At 32.5% G+C, this 20,109-nt stretch overlaps 2 protein-coding genes across 3 annotated transcripts; one reads left to right on the forward strand and one right to left on the reverse strand.

Annotated features, from left to right (window-relative positions):
* Nucleotides 1-220: 220 nt before the first annotated feature.
* Nucleotides 221-5,433, reverse strand: LOC129882618 (6,7-dimethyl-8-ribityllumazine synthase, chloroplastic-like). The gene is made up of 8 exons (XM_055956998.1): nt 5,211-5,433; nt 5,003-5,124; nt 3,582-3,677; nt 3,199-3,294; nt 3,006-3,084; nt 2,011-2,057; nt 1,329-1,388; nt 221-569 (listed from the first exon to the last, which is right to left on the reverse strand). Exons 1-8 carry the CDS (start codon nt 5,359-5,361, stop codon nt 522-524), a joined length of 699 nt encoding a protein of 232 aa, XP_055812973.1. The 5' UTR covers nt 5,362-5,433; the 3' UTR covers nt 221-521.
* Nucleotides 5,434-7,102: 1,669 nt separating this feature from the next.
* Nucleotides 7,103-14,712, forward strand: LOC129882625 (poly(ADP-ribose) glycohydrolase 1-like). 2 transcript variants are annotated; one of them, XM_055957004.1, is made up of 11 exons: nt 7,103-7,419; nt 8,108-8,299; nt 8,995-9,098; nt 10,256-10,460; nt 10,546-10,650; nt 11,277-11,395; nt 11,564-11,707; nt 12,767-12,887; nt 13,002-13,208; nt 14,032-14,094; nt 14,293-14,712. In XM_055957004.1, exons 1-11 carry the CDS (start codon nt 7,171-7,173, stop codon nt 14,485-14,487), a joined length of 1,704 nt encoding a protein of 567 aa, XP_055812979.1. In that variant the 5' UTR covers nt 7,103-7,170; the 3' UTR covers nt 14,488-14,712. The 2 variants fall into 2 exon arrangements, with proteins under 2 accessions (XP_055812979.1, XP_055812981.1); XM_055957006.1 differs by having other exon boundaries at nt 7,106-7,419; nt 13,005-13,208.
* The last annotated feature ends 5,397 nt before the right edge of the window (nt 14,713-20,109 follow it).

A 20,109-nucleotide genomic window follows, 5' to 3' on the forward strand; every position in this document is an offset into this window, starting at 1 on the left:
TTTTCTTCATTTTCGAAACTAAACAAGTAAAAATAATTTATTTTTAGTATAACAGACAATTAAAGGTGTACAAAGAGAGTAGTAGCAAAACGGGAAAACATGTTCACTGATCCATTTTTGTTTTTTTATACCTCTTTTCCCTCTTTTTTGGATAGGAGTTGGGAGAGAACTATCACTTCTGAAGTTCCAATTCAAATAGAACCAATTTGAAGTCTATAAATTCAGCATAAGGAATAGTACTATTGTCTAAAAATACAAAACTTGAAACAAAGTGCAATCTTGTCCAAGAACATTTTCTGAAACAAGTGCAACTTGTACAAGAATGTTTTCTTTTAGAGGGAATACATCCAGCATCAACAAGTAGACAAGGAGGGAAACGAAAAAGTTAAGGGAAGTTTTATTTTTCCTCCTCCTGCGTAGCTCAGCTTTGAATCGATGTCTGACCTTATTAGTCGGAGTAAGTAGTTGGTGGTTTAAAGGTGAAAATCCAGAACGTTGTTGCGATAAGAAGGGCCTTCCTTCTACTCTGAAGGCTTTAAGTGGTGCTCAAACAAAGATGCCATCTCAATCTGAAACATTAAGCACAATATATGCATTCAAGATCAGTCACTTATTGCAAACAGAACACTGAGTCTAATATAAACCAAACAGTGTTGTTAAACTCTATTTTCTTCACTTTCTTTACCCTCCTAATTTTCACTTTTACCGGTCACTTAGGGGTAATATTATTTTTTTGATATTACATAACCTCCTTGAGATGAGTGTCTATCGGAAATAGAAACAGTCTCTCTACCTTCCAACGTAGGGGTAAGGTCTGCGGACACTCTATCTTCCTCAAACCCACTTGTGGAATTACACAACATATGTTGTTGTTGTTGTTGTATGTAAGCATTTGGTAAATCAATTTCCTCCCTCCAACAGTCACCTTAAATATCAGATCTCCCAGAGAACTTAATAGTGTCTTCATATTTAAAATGCTTAAATTTTAGACCAGTATTTCAGCATGTCTTACATTCAAAGGCCTCTCTCTACCCCACAAAGGTCCCATAAAGTCTATGTACATCCTACCCTCCCCAGAGCCCACTTGTGGGATTACACTGGGTAAGTTGTTGTTTACATTCAAAGACCAACTTTTTCTTTAATTTGTTTTAGAAAAAATAATGTTTAAGTTTCAATAATTAATAACCTACAAGTTCCGAAATGCATAAATTATATTAGTCAGAGCCTTTAAATCACAGTTTAAGGCAGTTAAATTTGAGCAGAATTAGACTCCATTGAACTTGTTTTGAGGATAAAATCTAATTGTCACACAATCACAGGCAACTTACAGCTGTCAATGCTGTTTCAGAACCTTTGTTCCCAGACTTCCCACCAACGCGATTGAAAGCCTGCATTACATTACGACATTGTTTAGAACACATGAGCAAGATAAATTCACACAGCCAAGAAGAATATTATAAATCTAGTTCCAAGGAGAGTATATTACAAGGATTATATGTTACACAAATCCATAAAAATGAACAGCCACTATCAAATCTACTTATGTCATTGAAAAATGTCGAATATAAGCAGCAACACTTTGAATTTATCCTACGTTGACTTGAACTTTAATTTTTTCCAAGCATAGGCTTTTTTTATAACAAGATAAATTATAGCTGAAAGAAATGATCAGAATGGCAAAGAACACCAAAAATGAAGTAAGCAAAAGGACCTTTAGGCTTAATTTGTACAAGTGACAGTGGAAAAATGTATAAAGATGTACTTCAGACCAAAAACTAGAGTGTAGTGAAGCTATTAAAGCAGCTCATCTGGTATTGTTTAGTTGTACGTCATCTCTGATAAAGTACATGGAACAACAATGACTTTCTCGCTGTACAAAGCTACAAGGTATAACCTCTCAGCTGATGTAGATTATACTGTTGGTGAATTCTTTATTCCAACCATTATTTATACAATGGACAAAGAAGCTAGAACATCAAATATGCACATGTATAACGGCTAATTGCCTACCTGCTCCAAGGTATCACAGGTCAAAACACCAAATATGCAAGGAGTACCTGCAACTCATTACATAAGGGAGATTTTAGTTTGATCAGCCAGTTGAAAAAATGAACTGAAAATAGCATATAATGACAATAGTTGAAGGGTAACTCAATTCTAATGAACTAGGGTTATTGGGAAAATTGACAGAAGATGTAGATTTTGCTTCAGCATGTATAGACCTTTTTAAGGCTCCAGTATATATAATTCTTAACGAAGAGCCAATTTCTCCTTTAGTCCACGTAATTTCAGACACCTTTGATAATTATAATGTCACACCTACAAAGCAGTATATATGGAGGTATATGTCAAGCAAATCCTAGTTGTTTTTCTTCCTTTTTTCACAACAGAGATCAAACCACCTTGTACCTTGATTAATTCATCGGATAGCCTATTATACTGCTCAGAAACACAACCGTCGAGTAAATATGACACCAGGACTAGAGCAAATGAACTCACACAGTTTTTAACTAGGATTCGAACATAGAATCTCAAAGTCGTTGTACTATGCCTCAACCACTCAGTCATCCCTTCGAGGACCAAAAACAGCCTAACCATCTAAGACGACTGTTTAAGACATAATAGTCTTCAATGATCCTTCTCTTATCTTTCACGTGTACTTACACCTTCTGTCGGCTATCATTTCTAGTCTTATCAATCTTGTATGTCCGAGCATCCAGATTAACAAATTCATCCTGTGAATATGTTGGACCTTTGAAGCCTAACAACTGCATATAACATTGTTAGTCCGCAAACGTTTTGTAGAGCTTGCCTTTCACTTTGTTGGATGATAGTCCCGTAACAATCGTTTATTTCAACCATCATATTTGATTCCAGATATTACATTTTTAAACAATGTTCCAAAATCTTATCTATCAAAAATACTGCTGAAGAGTTGCAAAAGGATTAAACATTAGCATACTGGTTATTGCTCATGTGGACTATAATGGAGTATGTTATCTCACCTGAATTTAGACCTGCTGAAAGTACTCCAGATGTGGTAGCATTAACGACTGCATCATAGTGAGATGTATCACCTCTGATCTACCAGCCACAAAGCGCAAAAGTTAAATTAAAGACAATGAAACAAAATCGGAGTAGGCAAATAATCTAGGAGGAAAAACTAAAAGGTAAACGTATGTTTCGAAGCGAGCTTACCACAGCCCCAATGCAGAGTATTGCTTGATATTTCTGTGACTTTCCAAGATGCTGTGCAGTCACGCCGATTTCAAAACAACCAGGAACCCACACAACCTGCATTATGAGGACAAAACAAGATGATGCCATGAAATAGAAGAGACAACTTCCCACCACACCTTATTCTGTTTTCAACTTCTGATAAAACATTTTCCATAACATAGAAGTGCCATTATCCCATAGTAGATCTTTATTCTCTAGTATAGCATGTCATAGAGGAGTTTTATGGAGCAATCAATCTCTCATTTAGATTTTTCATGCCAAGCGGACCTTCAGTAGTAATTACATCATGTTAGAGAAAATACAGGTTTGGGGGAAGGGAGGATTAGATATAGAAAACATACATCAATATCTTCCTCTCTAACTGAGTGATTCTTGAAAGTCTCCAAAGCTCCCTCCAAAAGCTTCTTGGTGATCAGATCGTTGAAACGTGCAACCACCTTTAAAACCAACAGATGGCCAGCCACTTCAAATAACACACTATAAGGAATATTACCAATGGAAAAGAACTCAACTGCTATATGAAAAAAAAAAAAGGGCAGCCCGGTGCACTAAAGCTCCCGCTATGCGCAGGGTCCGGAGAAGGGCCCGACCACAAGGGTCTATCTGCTATATGACTTCAACTAAAAACAAAACCATGGAACCACAGACCAAACACAAATTGTATCAATTGACGTCCACAATTTCTTCATATGAAATTACTAATTCTCGCAATTAAAAATCACTACTTTAAACTACGATTCCCTTTTTTCCATTTTACACGACACTTTTTCCTTTTTAATCTTTTCCAAAATGATTGGCATACTTTTGTTCTTGAATACTCTTTGCTTTTTTTTAACATTTCAGGTTGCCCTTAATGACAATTGACATGCTATTATTGGAATTAACACAGCTTAACGACCACCAAATACTAAGGTACTTGTAGTATGTTTATTTCTTCCATCCTATTTTATGTGACAGTGTTTGACGAGTAGGAGAGTTTAAGAGACGACGAAGACGACCTCTGATATATAAACTAATAATATGCAAAATACCAAAAATTTGTTCCTCATTGCTAATAATCAAATGAGACTAACAATTATACAAGACAGAGTAAGAGTATCACATATCCCTTCATCTTTCTTTCTTTTATTAAAAAAACTAGCTTTTATATTAAGTGAGGTCCAACAAGTCATGTCATAAGACAAGATTTGTCTAATCAATCACTTCTACACTATCAGCATATATAAATTTAAATTCATCTCATTCTTTTACTTCGTTTCTTAAATTCCGTGTCTACTAAATCACAACCATATGTAAAGAAAAAGAGCTACTCCATCCATCGCAATTTATATGACTTACTTCTCTTTTTAATCGATCCCAAAAGAATGACATATTTCTATATTTTAGTAGTAACAATTTAAATTTAAAATATCTATTTTATCTTTAATAAAATGATTTATAGCTACACAAACATAGGTAACTTATTTTAGACCTCAAGTTTCAAAGTCCTTACTTTTTTTTTTTATAAAGTGTCAAGTTAAGCTACATTACATAAATTGGAACAGAGAGAGGAGTACATTAATTTATTTCTTATCACTACATAAAATAAAATGCAAAGAGTATTGTTGCTCGGACTCTTAAAAATGCAGATGTTCTTGTCGGATCCTCCAAAATTAGTCAACTTTTTAGATGACCCGACACAGATGAGAAGCAACATTTTTTGAGAGTCCGAGCAACTGAACAAGTAAAACAAGTAAAGGTTAAAAATAAAGAGAAAACTGACAATAGCAAACCGATGGCCTTTGGCAGAGATAACAGAACCATTTAACTGACGAACAGCATCCGTTTTAAACAAATCCGACCCGTTTCGATCCCCACAATGTCTCTCAATTGCAGACCCAAAACCTAATCAAATCCAAAAAAATCCCCAAAATTAAAACCAAATCAAATCGAATCGAATCAAAATCAATAAACGAAGAAATAGTATTGACCAATAGATTGTGTTAATGACAGTGCAGGAGGTGAAGAATTTACACTTTGTCTGTGAAAAGACAAAGTGTAGAGCTGACGATGAGATTGCATAGGATTCACAGTTGGTGTACGAGGAAGAAGATTGCACTGTCCGAAAGCTGAAGCCGCCATTTTTATCTTCTAAAAAGACTGAAATTTGACTTTCTTTTTCTAGTTGAATTTTGGTAACAATGGCGTTTCTAATTTATAGTGTAGTTTTGTTTGGGTGATTGTAAGTATTTTATTCTTTCTAATTTTTATGTTTTAATTTATTTGTCCTATATATTTTTTTAGAATCTGTTCAATAAAGAATACTCACTTCATTTTAATTTATTTATTTGATTTTAATTTTATATATTTTATTTAAAAAAGTAAAGATTTTTTTGATTTTTTTTGTCTTTAACTTTAAGATATGTTGAATATACCAAATTTAATTTTGTAATTTTAGATATATCATGTTAAAATAGAGGAGTATTTGTTTTCTTTTATAACAACTTTTTAATTTTAATTATATGATATATTTAAGATCACAAAATTAAACGTATTTTGATGTATTCTAATTTCTATATACATAAATTTTAAATATTTTGAATCAAGCTAAAATTAAATAAATTAATTAAAACAAAGAAAGTAATAACTCACTCTATTTTAATTTATTTGATTTTTTTTAGTTCGTTTAAAGAAAGAATGATAATTTTTCTTTTTTCTTTTTTCTTTTTTCTTTTTAGCATTTTTTACTTAAAATATTTAAGACAATAAAATTAATGAACATTCCGATATATTTGATATATGTTTAGTTTAAAATTATAAAATACATTAATTTTTTTTATTTTTTTAATTATTTGTCAAATTAAAATAAAATGGAGGGAGTATTTTTTTTTTTTCTGAGGGTTGTCATTTGTCATGCTTCCTTGCTAAAACGGGGAGCAGCATGAAGCAGCCAGAATTTGTCATGCCTGTTTGCTAAATCAGGCTATTTTCGGTATTCAATGATTACAGTGTTAGGATGTAATTTATATACATCTCGTAGTGTTATAAATTAATTATATTATCTGTTTATTTTTTAAAATTATAAAAATTTATGAATTTCATATGTATCACTGGATTTTCCAATACATTTCACCAGATATCCAAATACATAGAGAAGAAATATATCCGGAAAGGGAGGGTTAGGTCATTCGGATACATAGGCGATCGATGTATCTAAAAGGGGAGGATTGCATACAAAAGAAAAAAGAATAAGGGTGTATCGGTAAGGGGTGAATAATGTATTCGAAAGGGCATTTTTTAAGGAAAAACTATATAAAATAGACTCAATGGTGAAACTATTTATTCAAATTAGACCAAATTCACACTATTTATCCTTAATGGACTCATGGCCTAATATATTTACCTTTTTGCCCCCACTTTTTCATTTCTTATTTCGCAGCATGAAGTTAACATCACTGCTATGAATTAATCCTCTGTAATATTTCATCGGTATATTAACACTATATCAATATCAATTCTGTAATATTCCATCAGTATATTGAATAGGATTGGACTCTATTTTAAGAAATAAAAATGAAACAATTAAGAAATCATTAAAATCGCAATCTTATTTATTAAACTCTAAATTAGTAGGAAATATATTTCTTATGATACTTCGTTGGTATATTGATACTACATTGATACCTATTAATATTATATAGGATGGACGCTAACGTCAGAATATTGTCAATGTGCTAATTTTAAAATAAATTTATGCTATTTTAGAGATTATGATAAAATAAAATATACATATAAATAATTTTTTTTATATTTATTATTATTTAAAATATGTGTCAAATCAATGTTGGACGGGTAAAATTGAGGAGGAAGACCGTACTAAACTATTAATCAGGTAAAAGTGCTGTGAGTTGAAAATGGAAAGAGTGATCGCACCAGAGAGAGAGTCTTCTAATGGAGAAGAGAGAAGACTTGAAGTCAATACTTCCATTTTTGCCCCTTTCACTCCGATCATCTTCACTTTTTTGGCCACCGCCGGTAGCTGAAGCACTTAACGATCTCTCGAAAGGCCCTAATCACAGCAAAATTGACTCCGGCGAAGTCTTCTTCATCGCCATTTCCGCTATTCGAAAATCTCTCTCCCTTCCCACTTTTTCGATTGATACTTCTGCTTCTCACGGTTTTGCCCTGTTCTTCGATGATGTAAACTTCTTTTTCCCCTAATTCTCTGTTCATTAACATATAAATTTTAAAATCATAACACTAATTTCATTTTTTTTTGTCTAAAGTATAGAAGTATTTTGCGTTTCGATAATTAATTTGAAAAATACTTTTGATAATCAATAATTTGTGATTGAAAGATGTTCGTAGCTTCTGAAAAACAGTTTCTGCTACTTCCTGTGTTTATATTTGTTTGTACATAATTATGTGACATTCAAAAAATATTTTCTTTTTATCGTATTTTTTTTCAAATACTAGCTGACTTAAGTACTCTTTGTTTGATTTTGAATTGATACGAAATTTAAAAAAGTAAATAGATGTTTGAATCTTGTGGTCTTAAAATTCCAAAATGTTATTTAATCTTGTGATATTAACTATGTCACATGGAAAATTAAAATTAAAAAATTGTATTTAATCTTGTGATATTAACTATGTCACATGGAAAATTAAAATTAAAAAATTGTCTAAAGCAAACATAGGGAGAAGGAGTATTATTATTTTTCTAAAATCTTGGCCAAACACCTCAATTCTCTAAAATAAACACTTTTAAAAAAAAAGAAAATACACACTTTTGACTTCCCAAAAACTTGGTTGAACAAGCTACTTGTCTATTATGAAAAAAGGTTTGAACTGATTCAATTGTCTTCGAAATGCTGGATTGTTTGTGCAGTTGCTTCCTAGGGCTGAAGCTGCAAAATGGTTCAAAGAAGTGGTGCCACAGTTGGCAAACTTGCTTTTGAGATTGCCTTTATTGCTAGAAACTCATTATGAGAATGCTGATGATCATGGAGTTTTGAAAGGAGTTAAAACCGGTCTTCGTTTGTTGGAATCACAAAAGCCTGGCATTGCCTTCCTTAGTCAGGTAGTAGTTTAGAATTTTTGTTTGTAAAAACACCCCTTTACTTTACTTTCCTTCGGTTGATTTACTACTCTAGTCGTCCCGTGAAAAATGGAAGGTTCAGATTAGGAGAAGCACTTCAACTATTAGAATGCACATCTAGACACCTCAATTCGTCCGCACCATGTTGTGATTGCACATACATTTTGGAGGTGTCTAGATGATCATTTTGTAAGTTGAAGTGTTCAATTGATACAGTGGGGACGAGTTAAGATGTCTAGATGTAAGATGTGCAATTGTGCATACTTAAAATTGAAGTGTTTAGTTGTTAGTTGAGGCCAAGTTAAAATGTATCTATGTATTATGACTTTTATATTCAGAAACTATGTACATATGCCTGGATCCTATGACTACGTCCATGTCCTTTACTTAATGCGTTAGCTGTGGTTGTGGCCAAGAAGCAGGCAGGAAAGGAGCTATCCTAATTAGCTTAGTTTAAGTGATAAGGAATTGAATCCCATTTCTAGATTTCATCCTGTACCGAATACACACATACGAGTTCATGTAACAGCCTGAGATTCATATGGGTTACTCCACTGCTCCACAATAAATTGGTTCCATACTTCTTTTACTCCTACTGATTTCTGCAGCAGAATTATTCAATGTTGTAACAAGTATGTGTAGCATCAATTTTCATGATTTTCAATCTTTTTCTGCAGGAATTAATCGGTGCTCTACTTGCATGTGCGTTGTTTTGTCTATTTCCTACCAGTAATAGAGGTGCCAAATATCTTCCAATGGTCAACTTTGATCACTTATTTGCGTATGTTTCATCAACTGTCTGTTATTATTATTGCATCTATGCTTGTATTTCTTTTCCTGTCTCATATATCTTCAGTGTCAGGTGTGTTCTAACGGATTAAAGGAATTCTTTCTTGTAGTGTGTAATGAAAAGTTGTAGGTGCTGTGCCCACAATTAATTATCACGAAGTCCTTCATTTTGTTGTTCTTTACGAATTGTTTCTTGTTTGAAATTCGATTTCCTCTGATGTTAATGTCTTATATCTTGTAGACTACAGTTTTGGCGGAAACAATCTACTGTCAGTTTCCAAATTTCTCAATATGAGTTGTTGTAATCTGAAAATTGACATCATTTTCCCATATAAGGATACAGTTTAGACTTTAGATATATAGTTTTGTTAGGTTGATAATTAGATTGTAATGTCATGACCCGCCACTTGATCATGAAGACGGGGGAAAGATCTAGAGTCTTGGAGAGGTTAATAGAAGGCTCTAGAATGTCCAAGAGAATTCTAGAAGAAGGTAGAGGAATCTAGAGTCTTGGAGAAGTTAATAGAAGGCTCTAGAATGTTCAAGAGAAATCTTGAAGAAGGTAGAAAAACCTAGAGTCTTGGAGAGGTTAGTGGAAGACTCTAGATTCTTGTAGAGAAGTCTTGAAAGACTTGGAATTCTCTAGAGTGTAAAGAGAGTTCTAGAGTAGGGACTTCTTTGTAAATATGGGAGGACTTGTATAGTAATTTTTATTTACACTTAAGCCCCTTAGGAGTAGTATAAATAGAAGGGGCCATTCATTTGTAAACCATCCAGAAATCAAGCAATCAAGCATTTTTCCCAAAGCAATACAAAAGCCTTCTTCATAAAAGCTCTCTTGTCTTTCTTGCAATCTAGCAATCCCTTAGCGATCTAGTCTTATAGGCTTACTTGAGCTTACAAGATCGTGAAAGATTCGTGAGTAAGTTGTCAAGTGCCGCACGGAAGTCTTAGTGGAAGTCTAAGTCCGTGACAGTAAGTACTTAATTGTTATGTACGACTGTTAACCAGAATGAGTTACATAGAGTTGAAGAATAAGAACAGATCAATTATTTTGTACTCTTTCTTAGTTGCACTATGGTCTTTAAATATCTCAGACTGTCTAAATCGAATCAACGGAGTTCATGTGCTGACATACATGTTTTAAAGGTGTCTACATGATCATTATGAAGAAGCATTCGAAAATAAATTGAAGTGCATTGTTCACTATTTTGGGAGGATATGTTCATCTATGCCAGTGGGCTATGTGTCTTTCGAGCGAAAAGTTCTTTCTTTGGAATATAGTCCATCTTGTATATCCTATCCAAAGGAAAAATTATGGAGTCAGTCCAATATTTCCCTTTGCCATTTTGAGGTAAGAAGTGACATTGTATTCTCCATCCAGTTATCACAAGTCTTTTTTTTTTCTGCACGCATGATATCTTTCTGGTTCTTTTTAGATTTCCATTTCAGGCTTAATTGAAGATCAATCACGTGAAGCTATTGAAGTTGATTTCGCTAACATGTATTTAGGAGGTGGTGCTCTCGTTAGGGGCTGTGTGCAGGTTCTTTTCTGGACACTTTTTTTTTTCCAAAAGTAATTCATCAAGAGTTGCTTTTGTCCTTCATTTGTCACAATGCACCACACTTTTGCCTTTGAAGTTGGAGAAAAGTTGAGATTTTCGTCTCATTCTTAAAGTGAATGCACTGATATATTGTCTGTTGATCTTCAACATTCAGAATGCCATCATCATTATCATTTTGTCTGTTGCTTACAACCAAAAAATTGTCTTTTGTAGTGACAGGTAAAATGATCAAGACAAATTTATGTTTTGTTAGCACTTGCACCTTTGCGTTTTTACGAAGGTGTTTGTAGTTCGTTTTGGCTCGGATTTTACTTGCAGAGGAACTAAACTAGCTAAGTTGGTTTAATTAGATATATTAATCAAACCACAGATTGTACCAATTTATTGGTTTCATTTCTTTGTCAGTTCAGTCTCTCTTTTAAATACCAAGCAAAATCAAATATAGTTGGGTTTTTTTCACTGCAAATTTGTTGTTCATTAGAAGTGTTTAAGTTTGGTGCTTTTTTCAATTTTTTTTTGTCTTATTTTCCAAGATAGCACCCTTAGTTTGATCGTTGGAGTGTATATGTTCAAAGAGAATATCTAATACATAGTTTTCTTTTCAGGAAGAAATTCGATTTATGATCAATCCAGAGTTAATCGCTGGCATGCTTTTCATGCCGTGCATGGCAGACAATGAAGCGATAGAAATTGTTGGTATGGAAAGGTTTTCAAGTTATACTGGGTGAGTTTAGGTAGAGAATCAATTGCGTACTTTCAACACATCACCAAGTAAGTCAGAACAAATAACGCTGGCTAATTTGTTGAAGCTGTAATTTCATGGAAATCTTTTTCTGACATTTTGGGCCTTTAACTGTAATTCTGCTTATTTCACGTCTTTCAACGGGTGTAGATATGCATCTTCATTCCGTTTTAATGGCGACTATGTCGACAAAAAGGATATTGACGTTCTTCAAAGGCGTAAGACTAGGATAGTTGCAATAGATGCACTGTGCCACCCGGGAAAGAGCCAGTACAGACTTGAAGGCCTTCTCAGGTACACAAATTTCCACTCTTTCAGAATGCTTATTTTAAATATAATTCTTTCATGAAGTCTGTTGAGTCCTTAAATAGATGATACTGAACCCTGTAAGTATTGGATTATCCTTTAGGTACAATTGGGTTCTGTTTTATCTGTTAATAAATTTGTTAAGAGGTTTGGCATGATCAAATGAACAAATTCCTTTCAGATAATTTCCTAGTTCTTAATGCCTCCCCCTTAAGTTGGAGTGTAATGTTGTATACTTCTCATTTGCTGCAAATATACTCAATTCTGGAGCTACAGAGCGACCTTGTAAGAATATCTGCAAACTGATTAATTGACAAAACTTGTCGCATTGCAACTTGACTCAACCTTTTTGTAAAATGAAATGACAATCTACTTCAATATGTTTCATTCTCAATGTTGAACCGTGACCACCTGATCTAGAAGTAAGCTATTAAAGAGAGTACAATTTTATTTACTTCATTATATTTTCAATACGTCCCGTCAAGTGCGGGAATGATTATTTTCATGGTCAAGCACGTGAAACTTCTTTTAATAATTGGTGGCGGTGAGTTGAATTCGGAACCTCAGCCCGTACTGATACCAAGTGATTAAAAAAAGTAAAGTAGATATTTTAGTCATACAACCCTTTAAAGGTACAATCTTGTCTCTGTGGCTGCTCATCCATCTCTAAGGCACTCATTTTGTGGATATGTTGGACTTCCACAAGATTTGTGTCACAGAGACGTGGATGCTAAGATGGATGCGTGATCTTACAAGATAGACAAGATAAGAAATGACCATATTTAGCAAAAAGTGCAAATAACACACGTCGATGATAAAATGATAAGAAGTCACTTTGCGATGGTAAAGTAGTATTTTTTTCTTCCCTTTTCATGTGAGGCTGTATGTTGAATTGATAGGTTAGCAAATTCTGCACTGAGGGTGAGACATATTTGACATTTGAAATTCTAATCATTGGTCGATTAACCCCTGGACCTTTTGTATTTATAGCAAAAATGCTTGGTAGTTGTATTTTTTTATTGATGATAAGTTGAATATGTTGCACAGGGAGATTAATAAAGCGTTTTGCGGCTTCATGGATCAATGCAAGTGTCATCAGTATCAAGAGCTTTTCAAAGATGATCAAACTGTTAACACCACCGGTGGAAGGTCCATTGTTAATCTTCTGGTGGGATCCCCTTAATGTCCTTTTCTAAGTCTCCCTCATTTTGTTATTTCCTTTTGCTCCCCTTTCCCATCTCTATAGGTATTTCAATTTTTTCATGATCTTAATTATCTCCAGCAGTCGCTTGGTCATACTTCAACTTCATCTCAAGCAACTGAGAGAACATCAGGGAATCAGTTAGTCAAAAATCAGGAGGGGCGCAGTTGTCAACCTTTAGACAATGTTCAGCATGAAATTGGGGTTGTGACCGGAAATTGGGGTTGTGGTGCTTTTGGAGGAGATCCTCAACTTAAAGCTATGCTTCAATGGATTGCTGCATCTCAGGTTGTTCACTTGTTCTTTCTCCTTGGACATTTTTATTTGGGAAGTATTGGCACATGGGGCGGGACAGAGCAGTTGCTTTTCACCTATTTGATATATATCTGGTGTCTTTTTCGTGGGATAAATGTATTTAGTGCTTTTTTTTCAATGTCTGGGCACATTCTCTTTTTCTCTCCTTTTAAGATGCATCATAGATTTTAACTTGAGTTTAATAATCTTTGAATTCTTGATACTGGTAATGGTTGTGTTTTTGCTACTTATGAAGTCTCTTAAACATTTAAAACCTTTTGGAAAGGGAACATGAATTTGATACTTGTTATAGTCTGTGCCTTTTTGCTACTTGTGAAGTGTCTTAGACATTTAAAAGTTTTTGGAAAGGGAACATTGAATCATGTAGACAGAAATAGAGGTGGTAAGATGTCAAAATATCAAATATTTCCTACATTTCATTTTACATGTCTTAATTTGATTGGGCACAAATTTTAAGAAAGTAAGGAAGACTTATGAATCTCATGGTCTTAAAACTAACGATGTGTATATTATACCAAACTGCGTGTTGAATGTTGTGGACTTAAACAATGTCATGTGAGAAGTTGGAATTAAAGAATCATCAAAATATAGAAAGTGACATTCGTTTTTAAATAGACCAAAAAGGAACGTAAGGCATAAAAATTGAAAAGGAGGGAGTATCTTCTTTTGGATATGATATATAATTGCGCGCTTAATCTGCTTTTCCTTGTTCATTTCACTTTGAACATCTTCTTTCCTCTGTATTTATCTTCTTCTTTTTCGATTAATTTTTTTTGACTCCTTGCATCTCCTACAGGCAATGAGACCTTTCATCTTGTATTATACATTTGGTCTGGAAGCATTGCAGAAGCTGGACCAGGTACTGTCTGTCTGTCTGTCTGTCTATTAATTATTCTATAATTTGTCTGGTGCGAAGTTACATTCGACTTTGAACTGATATGTTTAATCCTAAGTACGTTTGCTGATTGATATTTGTCTTATTTCTTTGTTATGGTTTCTGAAAGTCTTGGAAGCTTACATCCGTGTGTGACATTTCTTTGTTGAAAACTTGGTGTAGGTGACTCAATGGATTGTTTCACATAAGTGGACTGCAGGGGAGCTTTGGAATGTATTGATGGAATACTCATCTCAGAGATTGAGGGAAGAAACTAGAGTAGGCTTCTTCAATTGGCTCCTTCCATCATTGTCTTCTCATGATGACAAGCTCAACGATTCCTATGATGATCGAACTTTTTCGTGCTGTTTAGCTTAATAATGTTAAGCTGGTCCTTGTATACACCATTTCATTGTATTGTATTATAAGGTGAGGTGTGTCATCATGGTTCTATCTTTAGTTAGATGAAGTTCTAGTTGTTATTACACTTATAATCTAGTTAAGTAAGATACTTGTATATTGTATTGTGGTATAATTGATGGATTGATAGATATTTGAATTGGGTGAAAGGTATTGGAAGGAAGAAAAGCTATTTACTCCTAAGGTGTCCTAGTAAGAACCATAGGGTAATAATTTTATTTGGTTGGAAATTACAAGTTCATATCTTTTATAACCAGGGATATTTAAGATCAGCTTGCGCATACGATATTTCACATGTACACACGTTACTTTGTCCATCAATGTTAGGTAGATGGGAAGAAACCTCGATATTTTTTAAAAATTATTTTGATTTGCATCGGAGCCCGACTAATCCGGATTCGTGCTGGCGGAGACTCTTTCTGCCTTTGTCGAACTGCCTTGACGCCCAAATTCAGGGGAAACGTGTTTTACTAAGGATTTTTTTATACCCAGAGTTCGAATCTGAGACTTCTGGTTAAGGGAGCAACAATCACATTCAATACACCACATCTTTTGGTGGTAGAAACCTCAATATTTCACATGTACTCAAGTAACTTTGTCCACCAATGTTAGTCTGATGGGAAGAAATCGTGTGTTTTTTGTTTCTGTTGATATTTGAACCATAATTTTCACTTACTACATTGACGGCTGGGCCACACCCTTTCATTGAAAATGTGCATATCTCCCTCTCCCTTTCATCATTGAAAATGTGCATACCCACCAACCAGTAAGAGAAACCCAAAATTTATAGAGCACAAGTAAGGTATATTCTCAAGGCATATACTTCTAATGGAATATGGATATTCTGAGCATATATTAATAGTCATACACAACTTAAAACAAAACATTGTCAATTTTCTATCTTCTTAGTTTCTTCTCACAGTATTATTCAGAGGCCTTGTGTATAGGTATATATATATTCTAAAATGCTGTAGTTATGAATTTGTTTGTTGATGGTCATCTATTCATCATAATTTGGCATAGATTTTGCAACCATTAATATGTCATGATTAGATGAACATCAACAAACATCTTCATCACTTCATGTTCATGACAAGATTATTTGGTCATTACAATTACTGTTGGATGTGTACGGTCCAATTTACGCGTACCTTAATTAATATCATGACGTATCTGCTATCTTCCACCAGCACAATTATCGGATAACTCAAGCTTGTATTATTCTTTTCTAATTTTTGTCTTATATATATATATTAGTAAAAGGTAGTGATTCTGCTACTAGAATCTTTGCATTATCATTTTAGGCCCCTATTTATTTATTCCAAATTTCTCATGCCTTAACAATTTTTGTTCAAATGCTTTATGAGGAATTTGAGTTATCAGAAAAATAATTGATCATATCAAAGGTATTTCTAACTAATATTTGTAATTTTGAGGTTATATATGGCAGGTAAAGTTCAACTATGTTAATATGATAAAGTTATTTATAGTGGATAAGGTTTAATTATTATTATGACCCTGAATAAATGAGAGTTTTAAGTATTATCTGTAACAAGAACTATTTATATTTATTTTTAGTGATCATACATAAAAATTAACTCGAACGTAACAACAAAGGTTACGTTAACTATAGTGTACAGTATTTATTTACAACAACAATCATTTTTTTATTCAATAAAATTAGAGATACATGTCAAAAATACATCAGAACTATTCCTTTTTTTTGAGTTTCATATCTAAATTATCACTTATTAGTTTGAAAAACACCTCTCTCTTTAATTACGCTCTCATCATAGTGTGTGTACTACTCTCTCTTTTATTAAGTTTTTTTTTATCACAATACACTCCACATGAACAAAATATTTAATCTTTACAAAAATTAAATAAATTATTAGAATTAGTTAAAATTAAAGATTAAAGTATTAATATCTCCCGCCCAAAAAAAAATTATAAAATAAAATATTTTTCTTACCTCACTCCACCACTTTCTCTCACCATAACCCCCCCCCCCCCATTTTTTAGTTTTATTTATTAAATTTCTTTTATAAAAAAAAATTAAAATAATTCTTACTTCATCTCCCCTTCCCCTCCCACCTTCAAATAATAATTTCGATATTTTTATATTAAAAAAAATTTCTACCCCTCACCCACCCACCTAACCCTGTGCTTAGGGTTGTTCACAGTTTTGGTTAAAATCAAAACCAAACCGAAAATTTAACCAAACAGAATAAAAAAGGCGACATTTGGTTTGGTTTGGTTTGATTTGGTTTGATTTTAAATTTGAAAAACCGATAATATTTGGTTTGGTTATGGTTATAGTAAAAAATAACCGAATAAATAACCGAACCAAACCGATAATTATATACATAAAATTTATAATTATTTATATGTATAATATTAGTTTTTCATAAATAATTAAAGATATTTTATACCTTTTAATTATTAATTTAATTTTGATCTACTTATACCTTTTGAGCATTAATTAGTTTGGAGCTTAAGCTAAGGAAGATGGTCAAAGTACTTTTGATTATATTATGGATTCTCTAATTAGTTTAGTTTAAATATGTAATTTTTTCATTTTAATGGACAAAGTTGTTTGTATTTTGGAACCTCTGTTTGATTTGTTCTTTTAAATCTAAATTGCATTGCAAGTTTAGTCCACCTGATTTGCCATTAACATGTCTTTCTCTCAATATGCAGCAAAGTTCGCCCTTGTGGTCCGTGAGGAAAAAAGAGCTTCATAAGAAATTTGAAGAATGTAGAGAGAGAATATTTAAATTGTCCCGGCTAGTCATAAACCGAAAAACCGAACCAAACCGACAATAACCAAACCGGTGGTTATTATTTTACTTGGTTTGGTTATGGTTTTAGACATTTAAAAACCGATTAAATTGGTTTGGTTAGGATTTTAATCAATAACCGACCCAAACCGAACCATGAACACCCCTATCTGTGCTTTCAATTTTTTTTTCTCGTTTCGTGTTAGATATATACATATGATTTTAGGAAAATATTTTTTATTAGCCTCAAGACTTTTCTTAAAATAAAATTTGTATTTCTTTTATATTCGGTACGCAAGTATTAAAAAATATTTTCCCAAAAATATATGTACATAATCTAACACAAACTAATAAGTGATAGTTTAGGTATGAAACTCAAAAAATGAGATAATTTAGGTATGTTTTTGTCACTTATCTCTCAAAATTAACAAATCCAAATACAAAGAAATTCATGAAACACAACAACTAGATCGATGGTAAAGGACACATTTCATCAAAGTTAAAACACTCAAACAACCAAATTAGTCGTAAACATTTGGATTCGTGTCGGAAAATCTTGTTAGGTATGCCGATGAACCCCCAAAAGGAAAACTCCTGGAACAAAAATGCGAGTTGATCCTAATTGGATCACATCTTTGATGGCACTCAAAATGCCATCAACAATAGAAGCAACGTATGTACGAACTTTAATTTCTATCAATCTATCATATATTTACATAAGGTAAAAGAGTCAATTTTGTTTCTGCATAAGGCAAATTTGTCTCAATTCGAATAATTCAACGGTAAAATTATTTATTTTATCCGTCCAAATCCAGAGAAATCGTTAGCCATTTTTCTTTGGTTACGTGAGCAAAATTGACCCTTTTCCCTCTAATTAATAAAAAAGAACCTTATCATTAAATTTTAGAAGATATGACAAGATAAAGTTCAATTTAATTAGAGAAGGAAAGGTAATTTTGATTACTTGGACACTAATTTATAAGTACTAAGCACATTTAATGGAACATAATCAACTTCTTTCTAGAAGAAAGTTAATTTGGATAAAGTTCATCATCATTTTCGATTTTTTTTTTCTTATGACCACCAAGTAGAAATGTATGGTTTAGTATATTTGAAAGTGAATATATTTGATAACTTACAATTTTTTGAATTTATTACGTCTCTAAATTTTGAATATGTATCTATACGAGAAAATTCAATCATGTTTCTAACTAGTGATCCATGAAATTGTCACATTTTTGTTATAACCAATTAGTCATAAAGTCAAGTTTAAGCAACTATATATATAGGTATGTACACAAAATGCAACTACATCAACCTAACAAGTTTTTGTAGAAAGTCTCATTGATTATAAAATCATGGAAAATCATACGTATATATATATATAATGGTATTTGACACACACGCACATATTGATGTGTATGTTTCTATAAATATTTGGTGATTCATATAAGTAACTCATACACCTTATAGTTCAAGTATGAACTCAAAAAGCGGAATACTCTAATTAGGTATGTTTTTGATTCTTAACTAAAATAAATAGTACCCAGATGAATGCAATATTTTGCAAAATAAGGGAGTTGAATATTATTGGAACATAAGAAGCTCAAAATAATCTTTATCTGTATTGAAAATGACACAAATATTACTCCCCTTCCATCTATTAGACCATAAATAATTTAAACTAAATTTAAATTTAAAATCATCCTTCATTTTAATAGAAATTGATGTAGATTATATGCGAGTCTTAATTAAAAAGAAAAAAATAATCAAATATACCCTTCAACTTTGCAATTTAAAGAATAAAGATGATGTATCACTTGTTTAAAAAGTAATTTACATATTCTTCTATCCTTACACAAATGAATTAAATATATATTTTTTTTGGCCAACAAAAGTAAAAAAAATTAGTTTTAAATTTATTTGTTTGTTTTCTTATTAAAATACCCATTTTAGGAAAAGCCTGCCTTCCACTTTAAAACACTATTGACATGTCAACTGTCCTAGCTAGAGAAAAATTCTTTCATCTGTTTAGGGACCATTAATTTTTCTTTTTTCTTTTCAGGTATTCCGTATTTGTATTAGAACTTAACTATATACAAATTTACATCGGAAAGTTTCAAATTAAGAAGATAAAATACTTTCTAATAAAAAAGACTTCGTACCTAAAAGAATTCTAACTCGATACATCTGATTAATTAAAAATGAATGAATAATTACCAGTCTACGATAAATCCACAACCCTTGTTGTTGGGACCATTAACTAAATATAGAGCTGTGTCTAGAAACTTGGCTTAATTACCTAGTCAAGATATATCTTCTTTAAAACTACTTCCAAAGATCAGATAATACGTGGTATGATATAAATATTTATTCGTCGATAATATTTTTGATGGACTTTTCATAAAAATTTTCCTTAACAACGAATCAAATTCCGACGAGACGTAAATCGAAAATTAGAAATTATGTAACAACAAAAATCATGCCCAATATATATGAAGCCATGATGAGGCAGAAAAAATATTAATTACTATATATTTCTAATTTCATGAAGTTAGATGAATTAAACATAAAAGGTAACACACTTACATTCCTTGTACTTGAAGAAATTATCCAAATTCCATTAAGGACCTAAAAAAATTAGTCTTCCACTGACACTAATGACTTTAAATAGTATGTGAAAACAAATCAAAAGACAAGAAAATGTTGTTTGAGCAACAAATAATTAGTCTAATTAAACGTGACTCACCTACCCCATTTTAGCTTATGGGAAAACAGTAGCCATTGAGACTTTACACAT

The sequence above is a fragment of the Solanum dulcamara genome, chromosome 1 (genome assembly GCF_947179165.1).
Source record: "Solanum dulcamara chromosome 1, daSolDulc1.2, whole genome shotgun sequence".
Classification (NCBI taxonomy): domain Eukaryota; kingdom Viridiplantae; phylum Streptophyta; class Magnoliopsida; order Solanales; family Solanaceae; genus Solanum; species Solanum dulcamara.

Coding starts and splice junctions, on each gene's coding strand:
- LOC129882618 (XM_055956998.1), bottom strand. CDS start 5,361: ATGGCGGCTTCAGCTTTCGGACAGTGCAATCTTCTTCCTCGTACACCA. Junction 3,678..5,002: donor AAGGCCATCGGTTTGCTATT/GTCAGTTTTCTC, acceptor TTGGTTTTAAAG/GTGGTTGCACGTTTCAACGA. Junction 3,295..3,581: donor TTAGAGAGGAAGATATTGAT/GTATGTTTTCTA, acceptor CTCATAATGCAG/GTTGTGTGGGTTCCTGGTTG.
- LOC129882625 (XM_055957004.1), top strand. CDS start 7,171: ATGGAGAAGAGAGAAGACTTGAAGTCAATACTTCCATTTTTGCCCCTT. Junction 11,396..11,563: donor AGGTTTTCAAGTTATACTGG/GTGAGTTTAGGT, acceptor CAACGGGTGTAG/ATATGCATCTTCATTCCGTT. Junction 11,708..12,766: donor AGACTTGAAGGCCTTCTCAG/GTACACAAATTT, acceptor TATGTTGCACAG/GGAGATTAATAAAGCGTTTT.